Here is a 25,646-nt window from a genome sequence, read left to right as displayed (position 1 = left end):
ATAGGAAATAATGTCATCAGTATCCTCTTACAAATGTCATATTTCCCACTTCCCAAGCTGGGAAATTTGTTTACTGCAGCAGAAGTGTAACAAGTAAAATGGAATCAGATTGATGTATGTACAAATTTACTTGAAATACACATTTACATGATTAAATATGTATAATTGGTATGTGTGTTGAAATGAGTTTTTACAGTTATTGCACATTAAACAATGTACATGTTATTAAACAAATGTCCCGGTTTGTGGGACAACCAAGGATTTCTGATTCTGATTGTCTTGTTTACAGAAATGTAATGCAAAGCTTACCTCTGCACCCAGCTGCTGTTCTCCCTGTCCAAACGTCCTCCGTTTCTTTGTTGGCTGCTGCACTGATGCGCTGCATTCCTCAGTCAGAGAATGAATGGAGTCCCCAATGAGACACAAGTTCCACATCCACCTTCTATGGATCCCAGCCGTTTTGAATAACAAAAACAGAAAGCAAAATAACGCATTAGCGTGATTGCATCCAGCTAGCCACTGCTTCCTGGTGTACCAATTTTGGGAGAAGCGTCGTGTGTACAGTTTACCTCTCTCCTTCTCCTGCTGGCTTATCTTTACGTCGGGCTGATCTGGTGCAAGCTTTTTGACATTGTTTTTCCACCATAGTTCTCCTCTCGAACGGATACTGGAGGAGACCGAACTGAATTCAGTGGCTGCTGAGATCCGGTATCCATGTTGTAGGCGCACTGTCTACGTCTGCGTCACGACCGTCAAAACGTGCTGGAGTCGAGACTCTCCGAGTTCTACCGAACATCAACGAAAGCCTTGGCGGTAGCTCTATCGCCCATCATGCTTCTGAAACGTTCTGAAACGTCGACGCTGATTGGATACATTCCCATTCCTACCCTTTGATTTTCTTGTCAGCAATTGGACAACTGGTCCCATCCTGTTTGGGCGATTGAAAAACAGCACACAGCCTCCACCGCTCGGCAGAGACCGGCAGAGATCGGCAGAGACCGGCAAAGACCAATATAGATATATATATATATATATGATTTATTTTTGTTACAAAACACACAATTAACTTAGAATATGTGATTATTGTTAATTTTATTTATTTATTTTTTTAAATAAAAATTAAAAACACAGGGGAAACTGGGAGGGCGGCGCCCTATCGCCCTCTACTGACCAGCCGCCACTGCACTCAGGTTGTATATTTTACTCTAAACGTCTACTTGGACACCAGTTCATTCACCTGCTTCTTCTTCATGATAGTTCTGATCCTGTATGTTTTAATCGTTGGTTGTAACGTTCTGCTCATCGTGGTCATTTGTGTGAACAGGACTCTACATGAACCCATGTACATGTTTCTGTGCAGCCTGTTTGTGAATGAGCTGTATGGAAGTGCAGGCTTGTTTCCCCTCCTGCTGATTCAGATTCTCTCTGATGTTCACACCATTTCTGCTCCTCTGTTTCCTGCAGATCTTCTGTGTTTACTCTTACACAAGTATAGAGTTTACTAACCTGACCGTCATGTCTTATGACAGATATCTGGCCATCTTCTCCAAGAAGTTCAGTCCCTGTCAAGCCCGATATTCTACGATAGAAAAAGAAACGCTTGACCTGCTTCTCGCCTTGCAACATTTCCACGTCTACATAGGTTCGGTAAACAAACCGCTTACTGTGTATACCGACCACAACCCCCTTGTATTTCTGTCACGTATGTTTAACAGCAACCAACGACTAATGCGTTGGGCTTTAATGATGGAGGAACATGAACTTCTGATTAGACATAAGAAAGGAACAGAAAATGTAGTGGCGGATTGCTTGTCCCGTAGTTTGTGAAAAAGAAAAGAAGAAAAAAAAGGGGGGTACTAGGTAAAAGGGATGGTGCCCAAGGTAAAGAAACTGAGGCAGTTTCTTTTGTTTCATGGGGGGGAGTGTTACGACACCTGGGTTTTACAATGATTGGTCGTATTATTATTATCGGGGCGATGGTGGCACAGGAGTTAAGTGCTCGCCTCGCAATCGGAAGGTTGAAGGTTCGAGCCACGCTCAGTCTGTCGCTGTCGTTGTGTCCTTGGGCAAGACACTTAACCCACGTTGCCTGCTGGTGGTGGTCGGAGGGACCGGTGGCGCCAGTGCTCGGCAGCCTCACCTCTGTCAGTGCGCCCCAGGGCAGCTGTGGCTACATTGTAGCTCATTCCCACCAGTGTGTGAATGTGTGTGTGAATGGGTGAATGACTGATTGTGTTGTAAAGCGCCTTGGGGGGTTCCAGGACTCTAGAAGGCGCTATATCAAATACAAGCCATTTACCATTTACTGTTTAGTCAGAATTTTTTCCCGTTTTGGTAGTTTTCTTCCCATTGTTTTGTTTTCTTTTGGAGTGACAATACCAGACCCAGATACAAGATGGCTGCCTCCATGCTGTTGTCCAGTAGCCATGGAAACCGCAATGAGCACCGGCAGCCTCATCACCAGTGGATCCCTCCACAGTTCTTCAGGTGGAAGCAATTGGACTAATTGTTTTCTCTGGATCTGGAAAGGATAAAAGGCTGGAGGAACTTTCATTCTGGGAGTCTACTTGTAACCAAGTAGACTCCCTTTGGGATGGTTTCAGGGTTTTAGAAGTTTAAACATCTTGAAAGGAAATAATTCCTCAGCTTTTATTAAGTCTCTCTTTGGGTTTAGTAATTACTCTTGGTAAAATAACTACAGTGGCCACTGTTAGAGTTTAAGAGTCTTTTGTGGTTAAGTTGCTGAATTATTATGTAGAAGGTGAAAGCTTCTTTAGGTTTTGGAAATAACCCTGAGTCTTTTAGTTAATCCATCCCACATCTTTCTTTCTTTTGTACCATCCTGTTGGACACTTAGGTCTGGTTTTCTTTTGGTGCTGCCAGTTAAAAGACCTGAGCCTTAGTCTCCTGCTTTATTTTATATGAACATTGGACTCTGAGTTTTATGGGCTGTGTTAGTGTATTGCTGTTAGGATTTCCAGCCCTTGGTTTTGTGTTATCCTCTAATGTTTTAATAAATTTGTTTTCTTTACACAAGTTCCTTCTTGCCTCCCTGGTTTCCCCTCCCTGAAGAAGGTAAAACGTAACACATGTGTGTTATTAAGGAAATAGCGGGAGCGGTGTTGATGTAGGATTGCGCATGCGCCGTGAGTGGTTCTGATACATCTTGGGTCGCAGCTGCTCGCAGCGCCGCATCAACAGTGCGATACCCTCAGGAGGGACGAGCAAAATATTAAACACGCCAGAAGTCCGTGCGAGCTCACGATTGCTGGTCACGTGGTGTTAATCGCCTCTCGTGACCAGCTGTACACTACACGACGCTCGGCGCAAAACTCGCCCCGATCTCGTGGATTCTCGCACGAGTGGAAAATCGGCTCAAAAGTGAAAAAGTCGCACAGTGTATGCCCGGCTTTAACCAGAAGTCATTACTTTCACTGGAGGTAGTTTTTTTAAAACAAAACTTACCGGAGAAAGCTTTTTATTTCGGATTTTTTTCTCTTCAGATCTGGACTGGCAAACTTTTAAATAATGTTGTATTAAATCCCTTAGTGAAAGACAATAAAACCAAAGAAACACTTAATTTCACAACCATTTTACTTTGGGTACAAATTAATTTGCTGAAGCATGGCTTTCTCAGCTGCATATCGATTCATTCCCTCCCATTTTTCCAACACTTATACTGTTACCTGAAAAACATGAAGGATTACTTCATCGTCGTCGTCGTTGTCTTCCTCCGCTTATCCCAGTCCGGGTCGTGGGGGCAGCATCCCAACTAGGGAGCTCCAGACCGTCCTCTCCCCGGCAACCTCCACCAGCTCCTCCGGCAGGACCCCAAGGCGTTCCCGGACCAGATTGGAGATGTAACCTCTCCAACGTGTCCTGGGTCGACCCGGGGGCCTCCTGCCGGCAGGACATGCCCGAAACACCTCCCCAGGGAGGCATCCAGGAGGCATCCTGACCAGATGCCCAAACCACCTCAACTGGCTCCTTTCGGTCCGGAGGAGCAGCAGTTCTACTCCGAGTCCCTCCCGAATGTCCGAGCTCCTCACCCTATCTCTAAGGCTGATCCCGGCCACCCTACGGAGGAAACTCATTTCAGCCGCTTGTATCCGTGATCTCGTTCTTTCGGTCATTACCCAAAGCTCATGACCATCGGTGAGGATTGGGACATAGATGGACCGGTAAATCGAGAGCCTGGCTTTCTGGCTCAGCTCCCTCTTCACCACGACAGATCGGCTCAGCGTCCGCATCACTGCAGACGCCGAACCAATCCGCCTGTCGATCTCCCGATCCCTCCTACCCTCACTCGTGAACAAGACCCCGAGATACTTAAACTCCTCCACTTGAGATAAGACCTCCCCCCCGACCCGGAGTTGGCAAGCCACCCTTTTCCGGTCGAGAACCATGGTCTCAGATTTGGAGGTGCTGATCCTCATCCCAGCCGCTTCACACTCGGCCGCGAACCAACCCAGCAAGAGCTGAAGGTCAGAGCTGGATGAAGCTAGGAGGACCACATCATCCGCAAAAAGCAGAGACGAGATTCTCCTGCCACCAAACTCTGTTAAGCATTACTTCATACACTGTCAAATGTTTTCAAAAAGTAACTTTTATACCAATCACTGCTGAAGACTGCGTTGTACCTCTGGAACAAGGACATCAAACACCAAGTCGAGAAACTGGAACTCTCCCTTCTTTATTAGTTTATCTATTCCTGAGCATGAACCAATCCGCTCTGTCAGCTCGTCAACCTATAAAACACGTTAACATAAAAATGAGCAAAACGTTCCTCTCAGCATTAGACAACGGACCCAGGTGGCCCACTGGCCACGCATCGAGATAAATAAATGTGATGCAGCTTATTGAAAGTCAGTATACATTTACCTGTGCATCAGCAAAGTGGAACATCAGTGGCTTTAGTCTTTGCTTTAATTTAAGCGAGACACCTGGACTGTACCGCAGATACATGCGGCCAGACTTCACTCTACCGCTGCAGAGATTTTGATGCAAAGTCTGAGTAAAGACAAGAGTTAAAAATAAGCAACATTACCACAGAAAACAAGGGACTGCATTATCCTATGTCCAATTTTAGAGTATTAATTTATTATAATTAAACATTACATTGAATTGACCATCTGAAATCACTAACTGGGTTCCATTTTTCAAAGCCTCGATTGTCCTGTAATTTAGATAAAAATACTTCTTATTAGCAAATGAAGAATACAAGCACATGTAAGGAGTTTTGTCAGTGTCACTTGAAGAAGTCCGATATTCATTTTAGATCTATATTCAAGGCCTCTAACTCCAGAATGATTTGCAGCTAAATGTTCTTACATCCGGTAATATTAACATAAAACATACCCGATCAAAGCAGTCAGTCGACAAAAATATCTATTTTTTATAAGGTTAGGATTATTCTGAAACAGAATCAGGAGGGAGGCAATAATTAGAGAAGCGACTACTGTTTCAAAGTTATTGTACTTGTTGCAGGACACCTGATTTGTGCAACCACAGTTGAATGACCCAGCACAATACCACACAATAACTTAAAAATATTTAGAGATATTGAAAGCTAAGCTTGTCCAGAAAAATAATAATAATTTTTGGGTGCACAGGACCAGTTCCAGTGTGGGCCAGATGCTGAAAAAGAAATTCATAAATCTGTCTTTTTTGAAGTTTCACAAATCAGAGGAAGATTTCACAAATCACATACTGTTTTATGCATTCTGCTACGAGCCCAGAATAATCTAAAACAGGTTTGAAGAACGTATGTGTTGTAGTTTTTGAGCTAGAGCAGAATAAAAATGGTCAGAGAAAAGAAAAAAAAGTGGGTATTAGCCCTTTAGCCATTTCCCGATTCAGAAGCTAACTTTAGCCTCGTATGAAAACTAGTGATTGAAACCACTTACAAATTTCTGAAAATCTACGCTTTTTAATAAAAAAAGGGTATTAATAACGTTTCAGTCAAGTCAGTATTAGAAATCGTGGTCTTTATATCATATCTAAATTATATATAAAGTTAATATTACTTTAGCTGTTTTAACAAACAGGGAGACCAGAAAAATCAAATGGCTAATTTAAAGCGAAGCTACAATTGCTGATTGCTGAAGTAATGACAAGCCATCTTGTTCTCGCTAGAAAGTTTTTCCGGTGACATGCCAGCTGATGTCTGCAGCCAGGTCCTACTCGTAACACTTGCAATGCCAGGCCATATATATATATATATATATATATATATAAACCATGTGGTTTTTTTAGGACTATTTATAACTCTGTATGTATATATGTATATATATATATATATATATATATATATATATATATATATATATATATATAAACCATGTGGTTTTTTAGGACTTTTTATAACTCTGTTTTAAAAGTATACATTTTATTCTATGTCATGTTCAGTGCCCTGGGCTTCTGTAGAGGCAGTGGAAGGCGCTCTGTTGGAGCCAAATTTAATGTTTTTTGTTTATTATTATGGCGCAGGTGTTTTAATTTTTCATCGTGCTGCAGGTGACGGCTGGGGGTGTGGTCGCCGACTTTTTATCTGTCAGTTGAGCGTCCAACTGTGTGTGAGCGGGTTGTCTTGAAAACTTTTCTGTTGACCGTCGTCGTCAAGTTACTTTAAACCATTTAATATAACAGAAGCCAATTAATTCCATCTCAACCTATGTATTTTGCCCACAAGTAAACCAACCCGAAAAACAAGAAGAATCAGAATGGTTTATTGGAAGACACGTCACAGCCAGGCCCACTCACCCACAGCGGCGTTTTTAATGGAAAGAAGCCGCTACACGCTTTATAATAAAGATTGATTGATTGATGGTTTTGGTTCATCAGTCTAGTTGGTGGTTATTAAAGGAGTAAAAAAAAAAAGTCTGTGAGGATCATTAGAAGGACGATGCAGTATCGGGGGTGTGGTCACACATGTTTTACAAGTAAGATGAAAGTCATACTAAAAGCAAGGAGGCTGTAGTGTGTCTGTGAGCTTCTCTCCGACTCTAAAGCAGAAGCTAATTACAGCTAAAGGAGAAGTTGTACGATCCACATGTTAGGACTTGTTATTTATGAGTGGGAGCTTTCATAATTAAGATTTTAGACATGAGATTTCTACTGCAGCTCTGATGGTTCCTTCTGAAAACCTGTGGAAGAGAAGCTTCAGCTGTAGCAGCGTTTGCTCAAAATGTGAAACTTCATTGTGATTATTCTATCCACTGATTATGTTTCTGTTTTCATTCTAAACTAAAACAAGGATGAAGGTGAATTCCACTCAGGTTGTATATTTTACTCTAAACGCCTACTTGGACACCAGTTCATTCACCTGCTTCTTCTTCATGATAGTTCTGATCCTGTATGTTTTAATCGTTGGTTGTAACGTTCTGCTCATCGTGGTCATCAGTGTGAACAGGACTCTACATGAACCCATGTACATGTTTCTCTGCAGCCTGTTTGTGAATGAGCTGTATGGAAGTGCAGGCTTGTTTCCCTTCCTGCTGATTCAGATTCTCTCTGATGTTCACATCATTTCTGCTCCTCTCTGTTTCCTGCAGATCTTCTGTCTTTATACTTATGGAAGTATAGAGTTTACTAACCTGGCCGTCATGTCTTATGACAGATATCTGGCCATCTGTCATCCTCTGCAGTATAAAACAATAATGTCACCCAGGAGAATAGTCTTTCTCATTGCTGTCATTTGGTTTCCTCCTTTTTTAGCTGTTGGTGGAACAACCGTCTTGAGTTTCTCTTTGCAGCTTTGTGGGGAAATTATTCATCAAATTTATTGTGAGAATCACTCCATCATAAAACTGGCCTGTTACGACCCCAGACTCAACAATATCTATGAACTTGTTATGTCTTTTCTCACAGTCTGTGTTCCGTTATCTGTAATTTTTTACACCTACATGAGGATCCTTAAAGTGTGTTTTTCTGGATCCAAACAGACTCGACAGAAGGCCGTCAGCACCTGCACGCCTCACCTGGCCTCTCTGCTAAACTTCTCTTTTGGTGTTTCCTTTGAAATACTACAGAGCAGGTTTAATCTGAGCAATGGTCCCAGCATGTTGCAGAAAGTTTTACCTCTTTATTACCTTACCTGCCAACCGCTGTTTAACCCGGTTATGTACGGCCTGAATATGTCTAAAGTGCGCAGCATGTGTAAGGAGCTGATTCTACTCTGTAGGAAGAAATGTTAGTCATGTTTGCTCGTGTTAAGAAAAATACCGTAATAAGGGTTGGAGGGATATTACACATGTCCGTTATTGAGATACTAAAGATTTGCAAATAAAATATTCTGATGGATAAAACAGTGTGTTTATTTATGAGTGATGTTTTCTGGGGCGATGGTGGCTGAGGAGTTAGGAGTTCACCCTGTAAACCGTGGGTTGCCTTTTCTATCCCAGGCTACGTAAGTGTTGTGTCCTCGAACAGGAAGACACTTCACATACTTTGTCTCTTCCTGTTCCATAATGCACGTAAAGCTTATTGTGGTTCCAGTCGCCATATTGATTGATTGGGATAGGGATTGATAGTCATTCCATGGGGATTGATTGATTGATATTGAGGGTCTTTGGTTGGCTGTGGTGAGGTAAACTCCCACCTGCAGGATGGGATCATTTCATTCTTCTTTTATCATTTAAGACTCTTGTCTAAAGTCAAGCCATTTCTGTCAAGGCGCGTCCATGAAACCGTTGTGATGCGTTTATATTTTTGCGCCCTTGGTTACAATAAATCCCTCCTACTTGGGCTGAGTCAGAGTGTTGTAACTTGTCTGCAGCATTCCACATACCAAGAGCTAGCCTTTGTAGCCAAGGGTCAGACCGCCGAGGTCCCCGCCTTTGTCCACTGCCCATTTCACTTTGCATCTGTCCCTTCTGGGCCCTCCCACAAGTGGTGAGCCCATGAGAATGGGTACTCTTGTCTCCTCTTCAAGTTGTGCCTAGTAAAGCTTCATGGGTGAAAGGCTGGCCACAAGGGAATCGCCAGCATGCCGCACCTCCAAGTTTGGTTCCAGGGGTCCCCGGTGACCTGTGTTCAGACAAGGGAACACTGTTTCAATCGACAGTCTTCATCATAAGCAGTCTTTGGGCTGTACTTTGTCTGATCCTTCACCTAGGACCTGATGACTGTACCAGGGGCATGAAACTCCAGACAACTTCCCTCCTGTGATCACTGGGACACTCAGATCACTCTATCACCAAAAGGTGGCAGGCCAGGAAGTGTCATTACAACATTGATAGAAATGTTCCCTGTGATGTCTATTCATCTGACCAAGTAGCATTTATACAAGTAAAGCGTATCTGGCCGAGCACCAAATCCTTATAATTGTCACGACTAAGTCTGTTCAAAGATTCATTATTACCATAGACCAGTGAACCTCATCTGGTGGCCCGCGGGCCACATCCGGCCCACCAGACCTTACCACCCAGGCCCCCAACCCTTTGGGCCCTGGGGCTTTGAAGTTTAGCAGCAAAATTCATGTCCTAAACATAATTGTTTACGTTCTCCAAACAACTAAAACTACAATCAAAACAGTTTAGATGGAAATCAAAGCCATTTAAGATATTATTAAATTAAGATACAACAATACCCCTCCCACTGTCCTAATGGGTGTGACCCCACGAGGAAAGTTGATCATTGAGTAGGATTGATGGTTTATCCCTTGGGTCCACATGGCAGGGGTGAGGAGTGAGCACCACCTCACCCCTGCCATGTGGACCTCAAGGGATAAACCATCAACCCTGCTCAATGGTCAACTTTCCTCGTGGGGTCACCCATAAAGACAGTGGGAGGGATACATGAACTTTACTTTAGAAGAAAAAAAATCTGGTCCTTGAACAAATTTAGTTGAGCACCCCAGTATAGACAAACTGGAATTTGTCTGATGAATAAGACTTGAGTGGTTTTCCTCAATCCTATCATGTCCAAATTTAAGACATGGAATTTGTGGGTCAACTGGATCAAACCGTGTTCTGAGATTTCACAAAAATCTGTGTAGAAGGTAATCCCCTGTCTGGAGCAGTATGGACACCAGTATAAATACCAGCATTCTTGGACTTACCTTCATTTATTTATAAAGCACTTCAGGTTCCACCTGGGCCCTCGTCGCCATCACCCTTAGGTTTCTGAAAAGCTGAATTAGAGCCCAATGGTCGGTTCCCACCACTGCCGTCTTAGCCACGTCACGTGTTTCGTCACATCTGTAAAATGCAAAAATAGAACTAAGAGTGGGGCTTTGAGGATGGGGCAAATGACTGACAACAATCTAAAGGACACACCCTTAATAATGGCTAACTGCATAACAGAAACAAACAGAAGTTGGGGGGGGGGGGGGGGGGGGCACTTTTAGCCAGAAAATGGTTGAATGACTCTGCTACCATGTGAGTCCTTGGCTGTAACACTTGCAATGCCAGGCCATATATATATGTGTGTGTTTGTGTATTTGTACGCATATGTGTGTATGTGTATATATATATATATATATATATATATATATATATATATATATATAAACCATGTGGTTTTTTAAGGACTTTTTATAACTCTGTTTTATTTTATTCTATGTCATGTTCTGTGCCTTGGGTTTCCGTAGAGGCAGTGGAAGGCGCTCTGTTGGAGCCAAATTTAATGTTTTTTGTTTATTATTATGGCGCAGGTGTTTTAATTTTTCATCGTGCTGCAGGTGACGGCTGGGGACGTGGTCGCCGACTTTTTTTCTGTCAGTTGAGCGTCCAACTGTGTGTGAGTGGTTGTCTTGAAAACTTTTCTGTTGACCGTTGTTGTCAAGTTACTTTAAACCATTTAAAATAACAGAAGCCAATTAATTCCATCTCAACCTATGTATTTTGTCCACAATAAACCAACCCAAAAAACAAGAAGAATCAGAATGGTTTGTTGGAAGACACATCACAGCCAGGCCCACTCACCCACAGTGGCGTTTTTAATGGAAAGGACGATGCAGTATCGGGGGTGTGGTCACACATGTTTTACAAGTAAGATGAAAGTCATACTAAAAGCAAGGAGGCTGTAGTGTGTCTGTGAGCTTCTCTCCGACTCTAAAGCAGAAGCTAATTACAGCTAAAGGAGAAGTTGTACGATCCACGTGTTAGGACTTGTTATTTATGAGTGGGAGCTTTCATAATTAAGATTTTAGACATGAGATTTCTACTGCAGCTCTGATGGTTCCTTCTGAAAACCTGTGGAAGAGAAGCTTCAGCTGTAGCAGCGTTTGCTCAAAATGTAAAACTTCATTGTGATTATTCTATCCACTGATTATGTTTCTGTTTTCATTCCAAACTAAAACAAGGATGAAGGTGAATGCCACTCAGGTTGTATATTTTACTCTAAACGCCTACTTGGACACCAGTTCATTCACCTGCTTCTTCTTCATGATAGTTCTGATCCTGTATGTTTTAATCGTTGGTTGTAACGTTCTGCTCATCGTGGTCATCTGTGTGAACAGGACTCTACATGAACCCATGTACATGTTTCTGTGCAGCCTGTTTGTGAATGAGCTGTATGGAAGTGCAGGCTTGTTCCCCTTCCTGCTGATTCAGCTTCTCTCTGATGTTCACACCATTTCTGCTCCTCTCTGTTTCCTGCAGATGTTCTGTGTTTACTCTTACGGAAGTATAGAGTTTACTAACCTGGCCGTCATGTCTTATGACAGATATCTGGCCATCTGTCATCCTCTGCAGTATAAAACAATAATGTCACCCAGGAGAATAGTCTTTCTCATTGCTGTCATATGGTTTCCTCCTTTTTTAGCTGTTGGTGGAACAACCTTCTTGACTTTCTCTTTGCAGCTTTGTGGGGAAATTATTGATAAAATTGCTTGTTTTAATCACTCCATCATAAAACTGGCCTGTTACGACCCCAGACTCAATAATATCTATGAACTTGTTATGTCTTTTCTCACTGTCTGTGCTGCGTTATCTGTAATTCTTTACACCTACATGAGGATCCTTAAAGTGTGTTTTTCTGGATCCAAACAGACTCGACAGAAGGCCGTCAGCACCTGCACGCCTCACCTGGCCTCTCTGCTCAACTTCTCTTTTGGTGTTTCCTTTGAAATGCTACAGAGCAGGTTTAATCTGAGCAATGCTCCCAGCATGTTGCAGAAAGTTTTACCTCTTTATTACCTTACCTGCCAACCGCTCTTTAACCCGGTTATGTACGGCCTGAATATGTCTAAAGTGCGCAGCATGTGTAAGGAGCTGATTCTACTCTGTAGGAAGAAATGTTAGTCATGTTTGCTCGTGTTAAGAAAAATACAGTAATAAAGTAAATGTGTACAACTTCCTTACCCACTGGGGGGACGTTGGGGGGGTCAAGCAGCAGCCTCACTGCTGTCAGTGTGCTCCAGGGCAGCTGTGGCTACAATGTAGCTCATCAACCTTCGCATGTGAATGTGTTTGTTGATGTTTGTCTTGTAAATTGCTTTGGAGTCTGACTTAGAAACGCGCTATACAGATGTGCAATAAAACAGGGGAATTCTGATCTCTCCTACGAGAAATATTAGAGATCTGTGATAATCATGTCTGAAAATAAATGTTTGCATGACTTTTGTGCCCGGGTGTTCTGACATTCAGTGAGCTTGTTCGGATAGAAGGAAGCAGTCCTAGCAACACGTTTAATTTTAGAGTTAAAGGACTGATCCTGGTGGGGAAGAGAAGCAGTTTGGATTCATCAGGATTCACAGATGAATATAACTGAGTATTAACTGATTTATAATTCATTTTTGTCCCTGTGATGCGTATTAATCAGACTAAGCACCAAACCCTGGGAAACTGTTACAAGAAAAAGAGCCATTATTATCATGAATAAACTGGAGTCTACCTGATGAATAAGAAAACATCAGTTGGTTTCTCAGCGGTTTGTTGGTGTGACTTTTGTCAGGTTCCTCCTGAACTTTACAGTTTTTGGTTGAAAACACATAATAATTATTATTATTATTCATTTTATAAAGTGTCTTTCCCTTGGCTGCCACCTTTTCATGGTAGAGGGGTTTGAGAATCCCAATGATAATAGGAGCAAAGTTGTTAGGAGCTTCGTGTCCCTGATAGGGTCAGCTATGGCAAAACAGGCCCTAGGTGGGGTGGGGCATGTTGGCGATGGCTGGTGGCCAGAGTTTTACCTTAGAAGCCCAATCGGGCAAGGCTCAAACAGGACAGTTGGGTCCTCCCTCTAGATCACGTGTCAGACACAAGGCCCACAGAGCATTTTTATGTGGCCCATGAGATAAATATAAAAAATATATTAAAACTGACCCGCTGGCAGATTTTACTGCAAAGACTACAACTCCCATGATGCTTTGTGGCATTAGCGCAGAGCCAAAGCGCCCCCTCCTTTGTGTTTTTTCCAGCGCCTGTTGCCGGTGTCTGCAGCTCTGCTGCGTCGGACAAACTAAACACTCCTCTCACTCAGCGCCGAGTTTACTCAGCTATTTGCCGACGTTGAAGCCCAGAAACGGAGATTTTAACCGCTCAGTAATGTGTTCACAACTGAAAGAGAAAGTTTTCCAACTAACTTTTAGACAGAGCTGATCCAACTCCAGCAAGCAGCGACACGCTCAAGTCAGCATGACTCTGGCTGCTGTAGTTTTTATTTTTCCTCCCCGACACACAACAACGTGGTCAAGCTGCTCAGACATGTTCATCAGCACAAACCTATGTGAGCACCTGTTGTCATCTAATGTTGTCATTATTATGATGAAGATGAACAAAACAACAGGAGTCTCCTCCTCAGCTCAGATCAACCCCATGATGCAGGTATCTGGCTGGAACAGGTGAGCATCACAGTAAACCAGTGGAGCAAACTGAGCTTTAAATATGTTGGTTTTATGCTCTTTTTCTGCTCCAATACATGAAAGTTAACAGGTGAGATGTTGCATTTTCATTTAAGATTAAATGATATTTTATTTTGTTGTTGGCCCGTGAGAAAAGATTTAACCTACAGTAAACAGGAAGTGGAAAGGCTGCAGATAGATGAATAGAATAGAAAATCCCTTTATTGTTCCTCAGTGGGGAAAGCTAGACGTCACAGCAGCGATGACACTTATTACAGGAGAAAAAAAGGAGAATAAAAAATAAGAGAAATGAATAAACAAGAAAACATAAATCCTGAATAGATTTTAAAAATGCTGAATATACCACAAGTAATGAATACCACTGATGTGCTTTATTTAAAACTGACTTGCTCGTGTGTAATTTGGTTTTTCCACATTCAGTGTTAATGCAAAATTATGTTTGTTTCCAAATTAAAAGGTTCAAAATTGCATATATGTTGATAAAGAAAATGTGCAAATTTGCCGTCACTTTTTCAAAAAATAATAAGTTTGGCCCGCGACTCCGTCCCAGATGTTCATTTCAGCCCAGTGTGAATTTGAGTTTGACACCCCTGCTCTAGGGAGCTTAAGTCATGCCCGTCTACTTCTGCATCGTGGGTCCCCGGAAGAATGACAAATGCAAGTCAACGGGGCTAAAAATTTTATTTTCTAATTCCGCTTGTTTCGTGCCATGGATTTCACATATGATGTCCGTGAATTTTAAAGACGCATTTTGATACCAAGAACGCGCTTACTTTCGAACAGGGAGAAATGCATTTTTAGGTTTTGTGTGAAAATAAGTCCAGGACTACAAATGCGCTTCACGATAGTGACGTCATCGAACCAGACACGGAGAAAACTGAGGGAAAATGGCTGTGAGTTCAGCGAACTTCAAATCCTTCCTCAGGAGGAAAGAACCACCATAAATCTGGCCATGTGGTAAGTAGCAGCTACTCTAGGGTGGAGAAGATTCTGTGGTGACGTCACATATGCGACGTGCCGATGTCTGGTGTGTAATCATGCTAATTACGAACTTTTCCAAGCTGATAAATCTCAAAGTACGTGACTGGCGTGGTTGAAACACCCATTATTACGTTTCGTTTAAATTGCAGTACAACATGTGTGCGAACCAGGGCATAAGGCAAAGCGGATTATAAAATAGCTCTTTTAGCCCCATTGACTTGCATTCATTTTTTTGTTCTTCCAGGGATCCACGAACCGACCAGAAAGGTCCCTCTTGAGGGCCCACCACTTGTGGGAGGGGCCAAATGGGTCAGGTGCAATGGGAGATGGACAGCGTTCGAATGTGGAATGTCACCACTTTGGTGAGGAAAGTGTCAGCGCTGTTGCGCAACGTTAAGTGGTTCTCCTATAATTATAAATTCTTACAATCTACCAGGACTATCTCAATGATGAATGCATATGGATTTAGATGTTTCGTGTTGGTGTGTGTGTGTGTGTGTTTTGTTCAGAATCTCTAGGCTGAGTAGCGGATCTGGTTGTTATGACTAGGCTACCACGAGGCTTAGATTTCCGATGACATGAGCCGCCATTTTGTGCCGTGACCACGTACCGTAGGGAGTCTCCCGTGTAGATCAGGAGTTGCCAGGTCCTCGGACCTTCATGGGTACTGGAGCTGGTTGAAACAGCGGTCGCAGCACACAACGCCCGTCTGAGGATAACTCCGGTCGTAGTCGGCAGGCGTCAGCAAGTTTACTCTTATTTTGAAGGAACGTCGTCTCGTTGGTAAAAACGACGAAAAATCTCCAGCTTGGTAGATTTCAGCTCAAAGTAGGAAGTACAGCTGGCCAGTCTGAAACTTCTTAATGATGACGATGGAAGTCAGATTCACATCAAAACACGGCTCTGCCTCCAAAACCAGTCTTTATTTTTCCACTCTGGAATTGCACCCACTGAAATGTACCAAGCAACAGTGGGAATACATCTTGATTGTCAGTGCTTATAAATCAAACCGCATTTCTGTGACTCCCTTGTTCTGCTGAGGTATGATACTGGGGGACTTGAACAATTCAGTTTATTTATTTACAACAACAGTCATCTCAAGAGTCATCTCAAGGCACTAAACATAAAAATACAGTTCCATTCACTCATGTGTGCAATGACAGCAAAACCTGGAAATGTATGGTTGTGAGGATCTCCCCAATCAAGTTTATGATGTTTTGCTATTGGACTTCTGTGCTTCTAATGAACTGGCCAGCAGGTCTCGTGCTACTGCGGCCATAGCAGCTTAAGCAGCCGGTCAGAGGTGCGGTCAGAGAAGATGTTTACCCCAACGCATCCAGAATGCCAATCAATCGCGCATGTGGGAAGCCACTGCTGGCTGATTCTACCAGTGCCAATCAGAGGCTCCCACCAGAAGGTTGGCGTGTGAGTGACAGAACTTTAGCCGGCCAATCAGTTCATAGGTGAGTGTTTACGGTCAGCTCAGCACAAAACGGACCTCATGGTCGGGAAATAAGGGTCAGCTCCACTCGAACAACACACGGTCAACGCCAATGTAAATACAATACCCTTCCAGAGCCAGACAAGCTTATCTGACTTTAAATGTGCTAATTGAGTCCAAGTAGGCCATGTCTTGGTTCTCATTTGTTGAGGTGGCTGACTAGAGCTGTGGCTGCAGGGTGTTCATGGTGGGAAACCTCTAACTGGTTGGTAGACACCAGCAGTAAGGTGTGCTTTCCTATTGGGTATTTTTGGGCCCTGTGACTCTGGATTAAGCTAAGGCCTGGAAACTCTGTTAGAATTAGCATGTAGCTAGTGTCCTGCTTATTTCTAACCGTGGAGCAAGAGCTGATGTAAAAGGTCACGGTGCCCGGTTACGATCTCAGCGGTCTGAGACTCCGCTTGTAATCTAACCGTCCCAGTCGATATTAGATTTCCACAGGCGATCAGCATGACTACAGCCTCACATGGCAGCTAGTCTGCTGTGAGGGTGGGATACCCCTGTCCAAGGAGCCCTTTTTAGCTTCTTGGGTTAGCCAAGTTAGCTAGTAGCTACACTTGTTCATTTGTTCCAACCCTGTTCCAAACGTAACAGCCCCACCCTCAGCTCCACCTCTTTTCCAAATTTTGGATTGTCTGGGCGTGATGGGACCTGTGACACGGTCAAATAGGTGGTGGTGGGAACCTCCCATTTGAGCACAAATCTCATAATTCGAGCCTGTGGACACGAATGGTCCAGTATATATGTCGATGGGAAAAGCCTGTGGTGTCTTCCTTTAATTAAACAAAGGTGGCTGTGAGACTGATTCTTATATTGCATCCAGGCTGCTGTGTCTGCCCTCCCACAGGGCCGGTCAAGCCTTGGCAGCGCTGTGCGTGTGATCCTCACAGCACGTCTCAGTGAGGGAGAGAGAGACTGATTCAGTCAAAGTTAAGTTAAAGTCCCATTAGCCATAGTACACTGCTGAAATTACATCTCCACATTTGATCCATCCCCATGGGGAGCGGTGAGCTGCAGGTGTGGCTGCGCTTGAGAACTATTGGTGATTTAACCCCTCAATCTAACTCCTTAAAGCTGAGTGTCAAGCGGGGAGGCATTGGGTCCCATTTTTAAAATCTTTGACCAGACTGGGATTTGAACCCCGACCTCCCAGCCCCAGGGGATGGATGGTCAGATGGATGGATGGAGGGATGGATGAGAGGATGGATGGTCTCTTCTTCCGGCTCTTGTAGGGTGCAGAAGCTTTTTTCCTCCTCTCCTCCATATCTTATCCTCAAGGCCTTTGTCTATTTGTGTGTGCTGGGTGCACGGCTGCTTCTGCTTTTTTCTGGAAACTGGAAACTGAAATTCACTAAAACGGATCTCGTCAGTTGGTCTCAACGTGATTGATGAAAATTTTTCAACAATGAGAACGGGAGAAGGGGCTCCTGGATGCCCCGCCGGGACAGACCCATTTGGACACATCATGGACTCCTGGAAACAGTGGAACTTGATTTGCCTATCTCAGCTGTCTGTGGAGGACTCTGAAGACGTGTGGATATTCGTGGTGTTGGTGTCAGGTTTCCTGCTCATTGGCCTTGGAGGCTACCTGGCTTACTGGAAAATTAACGAGCTGTCGAGGAATATTGGCCTGATCCCGGAGCTCAGAGATGGTTTGCACCGCGCTGTGAATTCACAGACTCACATAACTGTCGAGATGAATCGTAAGCTTGGGACTTTGGCGGAGATTCATTCTTTGGCACAACAGATGGATGCCATCAAGGAGAGAGTGGACGAATCTGCACGGATTGGGATAGATTAATGTCCATTATTGGGATTTTGAGAGGTTGAGGACCAACAAACTGTAAGACAGAGAGAAAATTATCTCTGTCTGGCCCCAAAACAATTTCTAATCGGAATCTGGTGCCCTTGAGCCTGCAAGGCTACAACGAAAACTCCCCCCTCAGAAGATATGTGGAATGTGCCGTCGCTATGGCAACTCAACTCTGTCTCCTATCCCAGCCTGAGCGGGACTGCGGGAAGGCCGCTGAAGCATCCAGGGTCACTGCAACCCTCCAACCCTCAATGCTCCTCCCCCTATCCACACTGAGGTGACATGTGCTGCTTCTGTCGTGGCTGCAGGAACTGAAGCTGGGATAGTCCCAACCCACCACCCCACCTAGTGGACACTTATGTTGTGTTGTCTGAAGTCTGTTGCATTTCTGTCTGAGGTGTTTTTTTTGCAGAGCAAAGCTGCCCTCCTGGGGGAGGGTAACTCTGAAGTGCCTTTTTTTCCCTCCACCTGAACCAATCCAATCCTCATGTAACCCCTGGGTGACGGTGGCACAGGAGTTAAGTGCTCGCCCCGTAATCGGAAGGTTGCAGGTTCGAGCCCCGCTCAGTCTGTCGCTGTCGTTGTGTCCTTGGGCAAGACACTTAACCCACATTGCCTGCTGGTGGTGGTCGGAGGGACCGGTGGCGCCAGTACTCGGCAGCCTCGCCTCTGTCAGTGCGCCCCAGGGCAGCTGTGGCTACATCGTAGCTCATCCCCACCAGTGTGTGAATGTGTGTGTGAATGGGTGAATGACTGATTGTGTTGTAAAGCACCTTGGGGGGTTCTATGACTCTAGAAGGCGCTATATCAAATACAGGCCATTTAACCCTCTGATCTCTATTAAGGTAGCGCGACTCAGGGTTGCGAATGACCACAGTCACCAATTATTGTCATGCGTCTTTGCCTATCCATGTATGTCTGATCTCTGAGTTGTGTGTACTGAAACTCTAATTTCTCTCTGGGATTAATAAATTATCTTTGATTTTGATTTGATTACTGGGTGGATGGATGGATGGATGGATGGATGGATGGGCAAAACCTCAGTCATATTCATCAGTAGATGAGCGTCCTTAGACAATAACGACAATGAGCTCACATGGGAGAAACCTGGAGAATTAAAACTCAGCTGAAGGCAGATGAACCGTTTATTTCACTGCCGTCTCCTAATCTGAACGTTTCTCTCCTCCTGTAAATTCTGACTTTACCTGTTAGAAAGGGGTTTAGGATGTTGGTCTCGTACGAGTCATCTCTGCTTTACTATGTACTGATATTTTGGTGCTTCAGCTGAACTCTGATGAAAATTAGTTTAAACTAGAAGCTCAAACCTGAAAAAGGTAACAAGAGTTTGTTTTGTTTTTGTTTTTTGGTTTTTTTCCAGCTGAAGGAGATCATGATAAATGCAACACAGGTTTCATATTTCATTCTGAGCGCTTACATCGATGCCAAGCTGTTGAAATACTTAATCTTTGTGTTGCTTTTTGTTGTGTACGTTCTAATCGTTGGTTGTAACGTTCTGCTCATCGTGGTCATCTGTGTGAACAGGACTCTACATGAACCCATGTACATGTTTCTGTGCAGCCTGTTTGTGAATGAGCTGTATGGAAGTACAGGCTTGTTTCCCTTCCTGCTGATTCAGCTTCTCTCTGATGTTCACATCATTTCTGCTCCTCTCTGTTTCCTGCAGGTTTACTGTGTTCACACTTACTTAACTGTAGAGTTTTTTAACTTAGCCGTCATGTCTTACGACAGATATCTAGCCATCTGTTATCCTCTGCAGTATAACACACTGATGACGACGAAGAAAGTTGGAGCTCTGATTGCAGCAGCGTGGCTAGCTGCCTTCCTTGGCATTGCTTCTGTAACATCTCTGAGTTTCTCCTTGCAGCTGTGTGGAAACATCATAAACAAAGTCTTCTGCAACAACTACTCTATAGTTACACTGGCCTGCTCCGACACTACGGTTAATAATGTTTATGGACTAATTTGCACGTCTGTGAGCGCCCTGCTCCCTGTGGTTCTGATCATCTACACCTACATGAGGATCCTTAAAGTGTGTTTTTCTGGATCCAAACAGACCCGACAGAAAGCCGTCAGCACCTGCACGCCTCACCTGGCCTCTCTGCTCAACTACACCTTTGGTTCTTGTTTTGATGTATTACAGAGCAGGTTTAACATGTCAAGTGTTCCTAACATTGTAAGAATATTTTTGTCTTTGTACTTTCTGACATGTCAGCCTCTTTTTAACCCTTTGATGTACGGCCTGAACCTGTCTAAAATACGCAGCCTGTGGAAAAATCTGTTCTCTATGAAACTGCGATGATATGATTAGTATGATCTTACTGACTCATAAAAGCTCTCCTCTTTTGTTTTCCTGTGTGACAAATGTCTGAAGCTAACAGTTCCATCATGAAATCATCTTATTATTGTCTAACGTTGATAGTGGGAGGACTCCTATCACCATCTTCAGCTGGGTGCTGCACACGCAGCTACCACAACATTCAAGCACATTTAGATTTTTGTCATTTGTTGTAACAAACATAGTAACAAGTATATTTTCCCTACAAGGCCCAAAACCGTTGAGAAGAACAAATAAACCTGCAGACTGAGAAGAAACCATTCTGTTTGAATACTATGGAGACTTTAAGAATGTTCAGTAAAGATCTAGTCAGTCATAGGATGTTTTCTGATTCATTTATTAATAAATAATAATTAATATAGGACAAAACTCGGAGGTTAGAGCCCACTCATATTCATGGTTTAGTCATTTAGCCGGTAACTTAGAGATTCATTCACAAAACTCCGTGTTGAAACACTCAGAACTTTCTGGATCTGTAACTGGGAAACACGAAATATAAATACATCTAAGAGGCTCGTGAAAAGTGCCTGACGGAAAATAAATTCAGCCTCTGCTGAGAGTTGTGTGTTTAAAAAACACTTTATGTTCACCTGTTTTCCACAAGGTGGCTGAACTTTGACCTTAACAGCAGATTCTGGTACCTGCCATAGAAATACATGAAGGTGAAAGAGCAGATAGATAACGGCCAGAGGCTAAATTCCTTTGTGTAAAGAAGTATTAAACCCTCAGCTGAAAATGTTCTTCGATTTTCACGTCCGCATCTTTAAGAAAATCTGATGTTTTTAAATCAAAGGTTCGTATTGGAGGGGGATCCAGAGAGCATGCACCAGCTTTAGTTTATGGTAAAGATCACTGCACCCGAAAAGGAACAGAAAATACGTTACAGGATGATTTGTTTGTGATAAAAATGTGAGAAAACATTTTTCAACTACACTTCGACACATATTACACACAGCACTTAGATAGTTTAGTTTAATTTCCATGTTTCATGATTCCTATCTTCCTCGTCCGGTGACACTGGTGGGGTGGCGCCCTCTATGGACGAGCTACCACTGGCTAACACAATTAGCTTTGCTGCTGCAGTCACACTCCCAGCTCGCTACGATCCTGCAGTGCTCACAAACTGCTCTCATGACTTTAATGTTGCTACGTTTGTTAGAAATGCATGTAGAACTCTGATATATGGCAAATTTGCTGCAGCTGTAAACACAATTTTCCATTACCGTTGAGAGCCGAAGTTGAACCACTTACAGCTAATCATGTAGTAGCAGCAGTAGCGGTTTTAGGCACGGGCAGACAGGGCAGTTGCCCGGGGCGGCATTTTTTCATGACACAAAAGGGGCGCACAAGCGCGGAGTAAAAAAAAAAAAGGAAATCTGCGCCGCACCGAGGTTTTCTATTATCTGTCATATGACAGTGTCTGGATTGGAAACAGCAAGTTGGCGCCCCCTGCAGTTGCAGGCGCTCCTGCTGACTGAGAACGTTCACGTGCTCCGTGTGTCTGAAGAACAGGAAGGGGAGGGGTGCGGCGGGGGAATTCACCTCTGCGTCTTTCCCAAATGAATGAGCGTGCAGGGGCTGAATCAACTGTATTAACATGGCTAAAGTCAATCACATCTTAACGTTCTTCCATATTTCATTCATAATATCATAAACACAGGCCTATCATTCTTTCAGGTTTCTCTGAATTGTGTGAAATGGCCGAATAAAAAAAGGAAAAACAAAACGATTTTGTGGTCACCCCCCCATCAAGGTCAAATTGTTTAGTCCTGACTAAAGGAAACTTACTGAGTCAGGAGCCAAACAGAAGAGATGAACATAAAAAGGCTAAAACCACCAGGTGCCCCATTCAGGGGGAAAAAAAGAAAAAAGAGCAGAAAGATAAAGGTATGTAGCTCTCATGATGCATGTTTTCAATTTTTTGAACCAGTTAACTGGGATTTTAACGGTTAAATGCTGTCAACTAATTGCTAACAGAGCTAATAGAGCTGAAATATTGAAACGAATATTCAAATGGTTTGAAAAAAGTCCTTGAATCGTTTTTTTACTGATTCAAACTAGGATTTGTTAAATGCTCGCTGCAGCCTGTGGCCTGCCTGAACAACAACAAACATGTTGATCATGTTCACATAATAATAAATAAAACAACTCTACAAGCAGAAGAAAACTCTCCAGTCACCACTATCCTGTTTATTTATTGCTGATGGCTGCACTGATTATTTTTTACATGATTTGTTCTGTAAAAGTTGGCATTTTTGGTAGTCTACAGTTTTTTATGTCAGTTTAAATTACAATTTCAGAGGCAATTCTAAAATATTATGGATCATGAGATCTATTGGAGATCTACCCCAACTTTTGGACTGCTCTGCCAGTCACTGTGGCTCAAGCTGAGAGGAGCTTTTCAAAACTTGATCAAGTCATACCTGAGGTCACCTATGTTTCAGGGGTGGCTCACTAACCTGGCTCTGATTAGTATCAATCACTCAGTAGGGGAGCAGATTTCATATGACGACATTATTGATGACGTTGCATCAAGGTTAGGTTTTAATTTTAGTTTGTGTTTTCTGTTCTAAGTGCAATGCTGTAGTGATTATCTTTAGTTTGTTATGTGTGAAATATTTTTGCTATTTAGAATATTTATTATCTATTATGTTCATATATTCTTAATATTTAGTTATTGTTTGTTTTTGTATATTTGATTCTATATATTTTGATACAGTATATAATGTATAGTGCTTTACATTCTGACAACTTCATAGTAATTAATGTAAATATGTGCAACTTAGAAAAATGAATGTTCAATAGTCGTTCTAATAAAACATGCCTGTTTGTAGAAAACATGCGTGTGATCAAGCAGGTGGGGTCGTGTGGTGGTGGTGGTGGTGGTGGGGGGGGGGGGGGGGTTGGGGGGGGGGCGCTCAAAGGGGGCCTCGCCCGGGGAGTAATTCGATGTAGAACCGCCACTGAGTAGCAGCAGCAGCTATGAGGTGAGAGATCTTTGAGTGATTAGAGTAGAGAATTTTGATTTTCTAGAATGATTTATGACAACATTTCTTAATAAAACATAGTAAAATATTTGACTGTTTTTGAGTTTTAACACCTTTAGCACACTGTTTTGTCAAAAAAATCAACATTATAAAAAATATAAAAACTTCATAATTTTCTCTGTGTCATGTCCAGAGGACTTCTTTTGGGGGCGAATTGCAAGAGCTCTATAGAGTCGCAAATGAGCACAAAAATATTTTTGGCTAAAAAATCTTCAAAACATGCATCACTAAAGTGTGCTATAATTCAGTGCCTTGTCATTTTTAGAGAATCCATGCCATTTGGTGGAAAAAAGTAAAAACAGCAACTTCAGTCCTTGGTGGCTGCAGAAACACAGTTGGAGAAAAATAAATAAATTATGGTGATATTTAGCTTTGTTTGAAAAATGTCATCTGAATGGGAGTCAACGGCACAAAAAAATGGGAGTCAATGGCACAAAAAATGTCTACGCAATGTTTTAAATGGAGTGAGTGTGTGTGTGGGGGGGGGGGTATTTTATTTTTGGCAAACTGCCCCAAAAACACACATCAGAGCAAAAAATATAAATAATTGCATCAGCACAGCCAACGTTATTCAAAAAAACATGACCGATTGCACAAAAAATGCACAAAGGACTTTTAAGGGTTAAGGATTTTCATAAGACAGGTTATGTGATGTTGATGGAAGAAACTAAGTTTGACTGGCATTTATCTGAAGCAGCACAGAGAGATCTGAATCCAGTTCACCCCCAGGCTGGTGACACAAGGCTTGAGCTAGATTGGAAGAGAGGACAGGTCTAATGGGCCATTCCCATCTGTACCGGGTCGGCCCGGGCCGGGTAGCCCCAGTCGGCCCCAGCCTGGCCCGGTTGATTCCACACATCCTTGTCTTAAGCCCATGTGGGCTGATTCTACCCACCAATCAGAGGCTTGCTCTAATGGAAGGTGTGAATTTGCTGTCAGCAGTGGGTGTGTTGGCCCTGGTCGGCCTGAAGCAGACCCCCTCGAGAAGAGGGCTGAGAATGAGCCTTGGTTGGCCCGGAAAAATACCAGGCCACCCAGATATGAAAGTGTTGGTTAGGATTTGATTTCATTGCAAAGACAATAGCATCGGTTTTGTCTTCATTTAGATGTAGGAAATTGGAGGATAACCAGTTTTGTATCGCTGAGAAACAAACCTGAACAGAGACTGAAGAAGAATGTGGGCCGACATAGTAGTAGACTTGATAGTCATCCGCATACATGTGATAGTTAGAATGAAGCCTAGAGGCAGTATGTAAATTGGACAAAGCAAAGTTCCCAAAACTGAACCCTGGGAGACCCCCCAAGGGAGAGAAGCTGGTTTAGAAGAACTGTTGTCAATGTAAACACTCAAAGATCTGTTATTCAGGTATGAACAAAACCAGTCAAGGGCCTTCCATTTCTAAATGATCCAGGTGTGAAGGCGATCAATTAGAATATTATGGTCAATGGTGTTGAATGCTGGAGAAATAGCAAGTAGTGGGAGTGGTACATGGGAGCCTGGGTCAGTTGCTGATAAAATATAATTGAGTACACAAACGTGTGCAGATTCTGTTCTGTGCAGCGGTCTGAACCCAGATTGAAAATGGTCTAAAAAACAATGATCTTCAAGGTTATAATTGGTTACACACAATCTCCATTACCTTGGACAAAAAAGGCAGTTTTTAGATTGGGTGAAAGACATGATGGTACTGTCTAGAACTGGTTTCTTTACCAGCAGATGGACAACCACGTGTTTAAATGCTGAGGGAACCATGCCAGAGGATAAACAGGTATTCATTTGTTCAAAGATGTGTGCCCAAAATATAAAAATACAGCATATTGTCTTATGTCTGGGCCAGCTTCTTGTGTATAATAATAAAGCAGACCCCCGTATTGAAATCTTCTTAATTCTGACAGAAAACAACAAAGACACCAGAAAATTCACATGTATGTCAAACAAACCCTGTGGACACTTGTGTTCAGACATAATCCCTCCAGCGTGTCCTGGGTCCTGGGCCATTGCTAAACAATCACTCAATCCAAATCATGTTGGGTCTACATTCAGGCTAGTTACTGTACAGTCATAAGCTGTAGTAAGATTTGATGTATCAGGTTGGCTGCGTCAAAAAGAACCAACAGACTTGACGGAAGCATGACCAGAC

At 43.0% G+C, this 25,646-nt stretch overlaps 4 protein-coding genes across 7 annotated transcripts in view; 3 read left to right on the top strand and 1 right to left on the bottom strand.

Moving 5' to 3' along the window:
- Nucleotides 1–25,646, bottom strand: part of LOC107395542 (olfactory receptor 52K1) — an 82,268-nt gene that overhangs the window by 35,878 nt on the left and 20,744 nt on the right. For all 4 annotated transcript variants that reach the window (XM_070543659.1, XM_070543658.1, XM_070543660.1 and 1 more), the window contains 4 exons: nucleotides 10,061–10,199; nucleotides 8,789–9,027; nucleotides 4,882–5,010; nucleotides 310–4,748 (listed from right to left, as the gene is read on the bottom strand). The gene's annotated coding sequence lies outside the window, so the exon portion shown is untranslated. The remainder of the gene's footprint in view (nucleotides 1–309; nucleotides 4,749–4,881; nucleotides 5,011–8,788; nucleotides 9,028–10,060; nucleotides 10,200–25,646) is intronic.
- Nucleotides 7,038–8,685, top strand: LOC129163934 (olfactory receptor 11A1-like). Its single transcript, XM_070543663.1, has one exon. It carries the CDS (start codon nucleotides 7,257–7,259, stop codon nucleotides 8,193–8,195), a length of 939 nt encoding a protein of 312 aa, XP_070399764.1. The 5' UTR covers nucleotides 7,038–7,256; the 3' UTR covers nucleotides 8,196–8,685.
- On the top strand, nucleotides 10,707–14,204 carry LOC129163779 (olfactory receptor 11A1-like). Its single transcript, XM_054742396.2, has one exon. The coding sequence runs from the start codon at nucleotides 11,274–11,276 to the stop codon at nucleotides 12,243–12,245; it is 972 nt and encodes a 323-aa protein (XP_054598371.1). The 5' UTR covers nucleotides 10,707–11,273; the 3' UTR covers nucleotides 12,246–14,204.
- LOC107379912 (olfactory receptor 5P66-like) lies at nucleotides 19,087–20,589 on the top strand. The gene has a single exon (XM_015950873.3). It carries the CDS (start codon nucleotides 19,493–19,495, stop codon nucleotides 20,420–20,422), a length of 930 nt encoding a protein of 309 aa, XP_015806359.1. The 5' UTR covers nucleotides 19,087–19,492; the 3' UTR covers nucleotides 20,423–20,589.

Source organism: Nothobranchius furzeri, chromosome 13 (genome assembly GCF_043380555.1).
Source record: "Nothobranchius furzeri strain GRZ-AD chromosome 13, NfurGRZ-RIMD1, whole genome shotgun sequence".
NCBI classification, from domain to species: Eukaryota; Metazoa; Chordata; class Actinopteri; order Cyprinodontiformes; family Nothobranchiidae; genus Nothobranchius; species Nothobranchius furzeri.
Note: the sequence above shows the minus strand (reverse complement) of the source record. Positions and strands in the feature narration are given on the sequence as shown.

Excerpts from the sequence above, each read along its gene's own strand:
- LOC129163934 (XM_070543663.1), top strand. The coding sequence starts at position 7,257 with ATGAAGGTGAATTCCACTCAGGTTGTATATTTTACTCTAAACGCCTAC.
- LOC129163779 (XM_054742396.2), top strand. The coding sequence starts at position 11,274 with ATGTTTCTGTTTTCATTCCAAACTAAAACAAGGATGAAGGTGAATGCC.
- LOC107379912 (XM_015950873.3), top strand. The coding sequence starts at position 19,493 with ATGATAAATGCAACACAGGTTTCATATTTCATTCTGAGCGCTTACATC.